This window comes from Microtus ochrogaster, assembly GCF_000317375.1.
Source record: "Microtus ochrogaster isolate Prairie Vole_2 chromosome 6 unlocalized genomic scaffold, MicOch1.0 chr6_random_2, whole genome shotgun sequence".
NCBI classification, from domain to species: Eukaryota; Metazoa; Chordata; class Mammalia; order Rodentia; family Cricetidae; genus Microtus; species Microtus ochrogaster.
In genome coordinates, this window is record NW_004949095.1 from 9,321,558 (window position 1) to 9,329,971 (window position 8,414).

The 8,414-nt window shown below is 36.9% G+C and overlaps 1 protein-coding gene across 1 annotated transcript in view; it reads right to left on the bottom strand.

The window, feature by feature from the left end:
• Positions 1-687: 687 nt before the first annotated feature.
• The window catches only part of Cacybp (calcyclin binding protein), an 11,073-nt gene continuing 3,346 nt past the window's right edge, over positions 688-8,414 (bottom strand). Inside the window, exons 2-6 of the mRNA XM_005363938.3 lie at positions 6,881-7,097; positions 5,245-5,341; positions 4,741-4,840; positions 2,787-2,884; positions 688-1,474 (exon numbers count right to left, since the gene is read on the bottom strand). Coding sequence (XP_005363995.1) covers positions 1,318-1,474; positions 2,787-2,884; positions 4,741-4,840; positions 5,245-5,341; positions 6,881-7,097 — 669 coding nt within the window. The 3' untranslated portion in view covers positions 688-1,317. The remainder of the gene's footprint in view (positions 1,475-2,786; positions 2,885-4,740; positions 4,841-5,244; positions 5,342-6,880; positions 7,098-8,414) is intronic.

The following is an 8,414-nucleotide window of genomic DNA, read 5'->3' on the forward strand; positions in this document are numbered from 1 at the left end:
CTTATTATAGATGGTTGTGAACCACCATGTAGTTGCTGGGAATTGAATTCAGGACCTCTGGAAGAGCATTCAGTGCTCTGAACTATCTCTCCGGCCCCCAACTCCTTTCTTATTTCTATTAAGTATTTACTTATAATTATTGGAAACCTCTCAGTATGTTCTGGTTGTTTGTATTTTGCTATATATTTTCCTTTTATACTTTAAGACTTTAACCTCACTCTTAGGTTATAATGGAATTCCATCTTTTCTGGTAGTTGTATACTTCGTTTTTTGGGGTTTTTTTTGTTTGTTATAAATGTGAATATGGCTGTTTTAAGCTATAATGGTATCAACTCATTTCCCCCTACCAAATACCACTCCTATTCTAATCTTCTAACATTCAATCCCAGTCTGTTTTATTTCATTAGTCTGTTTATTTAGTACCATAGTTCTAGAGGCATTATTGTCCCAGCCACCCTTTTTCTGTATGTTAAGTTCTGACTTTTGCCTAATTCTTATTTGTAGTTATAGTGGTTCTACTGGTCTTTCCTTCTAGGCATCTAATTGCTTTCTTCTTGGTGGTGGAGCTTAACATTTAACACAGCGTAGTCACCAATTCAGTCCCTTTTGCTTTCTGAATGTCATGCAGTAGATGCAGTGACAGCCTAACTTTTCAAATAAACTATAAAACAGATAGCAAAACTCATCTTTTACATAAAGCTTCAACTTTATTGAACAAAGGAATAGATTAATTTTTAAAGTTTTGCATCGTCGTTATATTTTTATAAGCCATCTGATCCACGGCAGTACTTACCAACATGTTTGTCTATTTTTTGTCATTTGTGTTTTTTTTTTATTTTATATTCATAAATATACTTAATTAGTAGCACATGGTAACGTATGGCACACACACTGCTTAAGCTGGTAATAACGGGTAACAAGGTCTATAGTAACTTGCAATTTTGTGTACAAATTTGCATCTTATGCAAGAATTTTGGTTTTATTTCTACTTTAGTGGGAGATGATGTCAGACAGGCAAATATTTTTTCTCTCAGCCAGAACAAAAGTAACATTTTCATTATGTAAGATTTCCTTCTTACATTACAATAAGGAACACCATATAACCTTTTCTTAAACAAAATGACTAGGATGTTAATGGAGAACGTTTAATAAGTATTTTTATTTAAATCAAATCCTCCAGTAAGATATGGAGAATTTGCTGTTTTTACTTAGAAGGCTGTGTAAATAGTTATCTGTCAAATTTTATGTGCAGTTCAACAATATTCCCTTACTGGAAACATGAGCATTCCACAACACAGTTCCCACAGGACTTAAGTCTCAAAATTCTGTGTCTTCTCTGGCTTGCTTCTCTCTAGATTCCACCCATGCTTTATTAATGGTTCGCTTCATGTCATCATCTCCATCTTCATAAATTTTCTTTAGAACGTTCATTAATCCCTCACTAGGATCTGTTTCAGCATCGTAGGAAGGCTTTCTGTGAAAAAGAAAACATTGAAAAATTGAAGCATGGAAAGACATTCTTAGATTGTAACTGGTAGGAAGTAGAAGAGTAGAGAAGGGATGCTGGAGTATATCACAATAGCATGCCTAGGTGTGTCCTGGTCAAAGTGCATACCCACATATGCATAGCACACAAAGGAGAGAGCATGAAATGGCAAGGACTAACCATGTGGCAGTGAGATTTCAAAAGAAAATATGTAAGTATTTAATATGTAAATATGAATAATAGCTTTTCTAATTTGTTGATTTTTTTTTTACAAGCATGTTTCTTCACATTAAAAAAAAACACTGAGGAAAACACTACAAGCATGCATTACGGTATGGATACATAAGGAAAACTAATGCATTTTAATTAGAAAAACCACTAAACTTGAAATCCATGGATCTGGGCCTTGTGTTGAGGCTATAGCCTTTAATTAATGTAGTAAACAATTCTAGTTCAATCAATGTCCAAATAGAGCCAATGAGGTTTACATTTACTTTTTGAAATAGGTCTCATTATTTAAGCTCAGGCTTAAATCAACCCACAAGTAGTCAAATATTCCTAACTCTAGCCTAACACTTCCCAAATGCATTCTGGCTACCAGGGGAGGAATGACAAAGATGAGTAACTGACTTGGTACAGGCACTGCCAACTATAGGAACAAACTTAAAACGAATCCAAGTGGAAGTCATCTGATAAAATTGGAATATAAAAGTAAATCTGGATGTGATAGTAAATGCATACACTCTCATTACTTTGGAGACAAAAGAGTTTTGAGCTACACAACAGAACTTTAAAAAAAACAACAAGAAAAAGTATCCTTGTCACATAAAACCAATGATAGTGAAACCAGCTACGCCTAAAAGACATCTGAGGAATCAAGATTTGGGTAGCAGAATTATTTATGATCAAGGCCAAAGTATGTACAGACATACCAATATGCCCAGGAATGAAATAATGCTAAAGAACAAGCGATACAATAATTGTCTTAAACTGGCCCTTACCCTCCTCAAATAGGCTCTTAACGGGCTGGGCATAGTAGTGCACAGCTTTAATCCCAGCACTCAGAAGCAGAGGCAGGTGGGTCTTTGTTAGTTCAAGGCTAGCCTGGTAAGTTCTAAGAGAGCCAAACTACATACTAGAGACCCCATCTCAAAATAGAAAGGTTCTGATAGTTGAAAGCAGATACAAACAGGCTGACCAGAAGTCATCAGGAGATAAACAATTTGTTTGTACAACTATAATCCATAAAGTGAAACCATAACCCCAGACAAAAGTAGTAAAATTATTAGAGTAAACTTACTCTTTCTCTTTGCATTCTTTTTCCACCTGAGTTAAGTAGTCCCATCGTGTGTTTTCTGCTTTCTTTCTACATAAGATGATAACTGTATCAGTCTTGACCTGGAAGAAAAGAAGTGGGAGCTTGTAAGCATAAATATTTACAAAATGTTAATTTACCCAATTAAATGCCTAGTATGTTAACACTCATTCTTGATGCTATTATAGGCTAGAATACAAACAAGTGGAAACCTGACTACTTTCAATGCTAATGCCATCAAAGACCTGAAGATAGGGTTGAGGATGTGGTTCAGGTAGAGGCTTGCTCAGAATTCATGAAGCCCTGGGTCTGATTCCTACTATCACATAAAACAGGACATTGTCTCAATTATAACTCCAGCAGGGTTGGAGACAGAATTATCAAAAGTTCCGGGTCATGTTTACCTTCTTTGTGGAATGGGTCTGGGCTACCTGAGACCCTATTTAGAAAGTCTCTTGGGCTGAGCCTACCTAGGTTCGGTAGGTAAAACTTATGTGCATATGTCCTAGTTGATTTTGTGTGTCAACTAGACAAGCTGAGTATCTAGAAAGAGGAACCTCAATTGAGAAAATGCCTCCATCAGATGGCCCACTGGCAAGTTTGTAGGGCATTTTCTTGATTGACAGACAGGGAGTATAACTCCTGTGCAGGTAGTCTTGGGTTGCATAAAAAAGAAGGCTGAGCAAGCCCCAAAGAACGGGTACTTACTCCCTGGCCTCAGCTTCTGCTCCTGCCTTGAGTTCCCTTCATGACTGACTATGATATGGACATGTTACTTTTGGTCTTGGTGTTTCATGACAGCATGTCATGCAAACGTGAGGACCAGAATTTAGATATCTAGAATCCAGGTATGGTCATATGTAAGTGTAGTCCCAGCACTCCTTGTGAGATAGAGACAGGAAATCCAAGAAGCTTGTGGGCCAGGTAGCCTGGTGCATATAGTGGTGAACCAACATGAGACTGTCCCAAACAAAATAGAAAGTAAGGACTGATCTTCTGATCTCCATCTATGCATCATGGTATGTATACATATACATGTGTACGTGCATGTACACACACTCTCACAAGCAAGAGAATGTTAATGGAAGTATGGAAAGAACTTCATTTGAGGGCTTCTCTGGGACAAAATGTGAATTAAGTGAAATGTAAGAACTAAAAGGAGCATACCATAGACAACTAGCACAGCAGAAATAGCAGCTCCTAAATTAGACAGTTGTGGTGTGATGAAAGGACTGGGCGAATCTTGGTGATTTAAGGAAAAATAGAGGGTATAATGTCTGAAGGGAAACAACTTTGAACTCAATGATCAGTGTAACTCCTTGATGCTAACAAATGAGCTACAGCGGTGAGAACTGGCTACTTAACACACTGCTTTTATTACTGCCTTTAAACAAATACATAACATGGAAGAATTACATGTCTATACATATCTGATATATTAAACATCACTGTTTGAATTGGTAAGAAAAGAGGGATCATATGAGTCTATAAAAACTATAAGCACAGGTTTTGTTTTTAATGAAAACTTCCCTGTTTTTTACTACTTCAACAATTAGCTAAGTACTTAGAGATCCTTATATGCATCACAAATTTACATATAATATACCTAATACTATACTATTTGTGTTAGTACTTTCTACTTATTTATCAATATACCATTCCTATTTGAAATTACCCACTGTACAAATGGGCAAAATGAGACAAGAACCATCAGGGGTCACAACTACTAACCTAAAACATTTCTCCTTAATTTTAATAATTTTCTTAGAATAATATATTCTACAATGAACTGGTAAACTTTCTTCAAAGGGACTGCACTTTACTGGTACCAGATACAGCAGAAAAGTTTTAGTTCATCTCTTCCCTAAACCAGTGAGACTCAATTTAATGAAATTTTTATAATGCTTTTGACACCCTCCCCCCCCCACCAAATACTCACTTTTTTGGAACTGCTTTCCACAGAGATGGGTTTCAAAAGATTGTTCACAATCATAGAGTAATTCTTGCCGTTGAGATTTTTTACCAAAAGATCAAATGACCTACAATACAACAGGAAAAGCATTATCTTTCTGGTTCTATGACGGGCACTCTGCGGTTCTCAACCTTCTTAACACTGCAACCCTTTAATACCTCATGATGTGACCCCAAAGCAAACCACAAAACTATTTTTGTTGCTACCTCATTACTATAATTTTGCTAATGTTAGGAATCACAATAAAAATATATGTGGAATATTTGGTATACAACCCATGAAAGGATCATTTGACCTTCCAAAGAGTGACCCACAGGTTGAGAACTGCTGGATTAGTATGTAGACTTGGTTGTTCTACGTTTTTAGAGTATAGTTAACTCTTTAAGTTTTAGCAGAATTTTTGAGCCATACAGAAGACAAGATTTCTATGATAAGGCAATGATTGCTGTACTTCCAGTAACAAGAACTCACCTTTCTGTGAAGTGTACCTGCACATTCTCAGTGGGAACCTGATGAACTCCAGTTAAGGTAATGTAGATTTTCACAAACTTATCTGACTGATCCCATCCTAGCAAAACAAAGATGGAACAGGCATGTCTGAAGCTATCTATAGAGCATGGCATATCATAAAACTCAGTTGTTGGAGCTGAAAGATGGCTCAGCAGTTAAAAGCACTGGCTGTTCTCCCCAGAGAGCCTGAGTTCAAAGCCCAGCACCAGCATGGCAGCTCAAAGCATCGGCAACTCTAGACTCTGAGGCATGCAGGTGATACACAGACAAGCATGCCAACAAAACACCCGTACACATAAATAAAATTTAGAAAATAAAGCTCAGTAATGGAGTTTCCCTGTTACTCCACTAACAGAGACATGAAAAAAAAATTCTTAAGATGAGTGGATAGAGATGGCAACTGTCTGTAACTCCAGTTCCAGCGGATATGACACCCTCATATAGACATACATGCAGACAAAACACCAACGCACATAAAAACTAAAAAGCAATCATTAAAAAAAATTCTCAGTACAGAAAAGCTATGTCTCAAAACAGTACTATTCCTAAAGATAGGCATCCAACAAGTGGATCAAAGTAGAGTAAAATCAGTTTCTCAATGCAAAGCCCATGATCCTTTTATTCATCAGAGCAAAACTAAAATCTTTAAAAAAAAAAAAAAAAATCCCGTCTGACTCCTTAGCCTTGGGCAGGCCTCTACCACTATGATTTCTTTTCTATTTTGAGAAAGGTCTAAACTGCCAAAGCTGGTCTCAAACTTACAATCTTCCTACCATGGGCCATTATGCCCAGCAAATACACAAAGATTAGCTTATTTACCTGTTTTGTTAAATAATTTTGTACTCAATCTAAATTTGATAGATCTTGCCATGGTGGCATACACTTATATCCCAGCATAGAAGGAGAACCAGGAGTTCAAAGTCATCATCAATGAAACTGAGTTCACGGCAGTCTAGCCCATATATTCAGATCCTGTCTCTGGGAAATTAACAATTCTACACTAAGCTAAACATCAATAGTGTTTAATTCAATAACCATTTCTACTTCCCGTATCAGTCTAAAAAATGCAACCCCAGTCCTTTCAAGCCATAGAATGTAAGTTTAAGATTCCAGTTCCTAAGCATAGCACCATGATTGTGCACAGCTAGGCTCCCAGCTACTTGAGAGGCATACGTGGGAAGATCTCTGGAACACAGTCTAGATGACATACCAAGATGTCTGGCCTTAAGATAAAAGTAGAAGTAGCCTGGTAGCACCCAACTGTGACCCAGCACTCAGGAGGAAAGGCAGGAAGATCTCCACAGTTCAAGGCCAGCATGGGCTATAAGCAACTGTCTCACACACAAAAAGGAAAAGCCCAAATAAATAAATAGATTAAAAAAAATCCTAATTCTTCACAATAAATCTGTAAATTTGGTCTCCCAATAAGTATAGTATCTAACACCATTTTGATATATGTAAAACTACCCACACCAAATGTTAACATTTAAAAAAAAAGCAAAAACTTCACATACAAAAAGAATATGTAACACGATTATATTATGGGGTAGTTACTTCTGCTGGGCAAAGCACTAGATTGTAGTGGAATGGGCCTTACCATAATTACTGATTTTCACAGTGTATCCTGTTGTAAGTGGAGCAACCACAGCAGCTGGCTTTTCACTGTCAAGTTCTGGTTTCTTCTGTGATTTCTGCTGCATCTTGTTCTTTATTTCTGTCTCAATCTTGGACTTTTCACTTGTAAGAGCGTCACGTACTCTTTTCCTAGTGCACTTTTCCAGCACCACTTTGACATCTTCCAGGTCCTTCTGCAACTGTGTTAAGGTAGAAGTATGTTAGGACAAATAAGGCCTATCACCCAATCCAACTGACTGAAGAACAAAATAAGTTCATTTTAATTTTTTAAGAGTTGCAAACTTAATTATTTCTTCTTGTTCAATGAATTGAAAATAACCCAGACTTTCTTTTTATTCAAGGAAAACAATCTTATCTGGTGTAGGACAATTCTCCTTCTACAACATTAATCAAGTGATTGTCTTTATTTTCTAGTTTGGTAGGCTAATACCTGCCTGTTTTAGAAAAATACAAAAATAGAAAAAAAAAAAACCTGTTCATAGGTATCCTTTGTAACACCAAGTTTAGGCATCAAATATTAAGAGAATTTGACAGTATAGTAAAAGAGATGAGAATCCATCTAACTGGGCAAAGTGAAGGCAATGTCACTGAGGTACCGAAGGCTACACTTTCAGTGATTGGTTTTCATTGATTTTCAAATCTCAGATTTGAATTTTTTAAGACAAAAGATAAAAAATAAAATAGAGCCAGCAAGATGGCTCAGGGTACTGTTAAGCCTGATACACCAAGATCCAATATCCAGGATCCAGGGAAAAGGAGAATCCATAACAACCAGCCAAGACCTCCTGAGCTTGTAATAAATAATGTAATGTAAAAAAAATTATTCTGCTTCTAAGAAAACTCTTGTTCAGCAGTTGGGTTGATATTTTGGTTAGAATCTTGAGACCAAGAAAAAACCTTGGCTATCTAGTCCCTTATTAACTCTTGGAAATTGGTTTTTGCAAATCTGTTCTTTTCTTGTCTGCCAATACATTAGATAAGTCTTCTAGTTTCTAGACAGACATTTATGATGCTGTGGAACTTCATAAGATAATGCTAGAAAAATCAATGGGCATGGGCTAGAGAGATGGCTCAGTAGTTAAGAGCACATGTTGCTGTTTAGTTCTCACCACCAACATCAACAGCTCACAGACTCCACATCCAGGGTATCTGATGCCCTCCATGGCCACCTGCACACATATGGTACACACACATATACAAATATTGGGCTAAATATTTTCCCCAAAACATCATCTGGCATAACTGTGAGTAAATGCTTAAGATTTTCTGCCTTGGTACTAGGAAACCTGACCATAAAAACAACCTTACTTTATACCACTAAATAAAAGGCTTTATTTGTTTTTGTTTTTTGTTTTTTGTTTTTTTTTTTGGTTTTTTGAGACAGGGTTTCTCTGATTTTTGGAGCCTGTCCTGGAACTAGCTCTTGTAGATCAGGCTGGTCTCGAACTCACAGAGATCCGCCTGCCTCTGCCTCCCGAGTGCTGGGATTAAAGGCG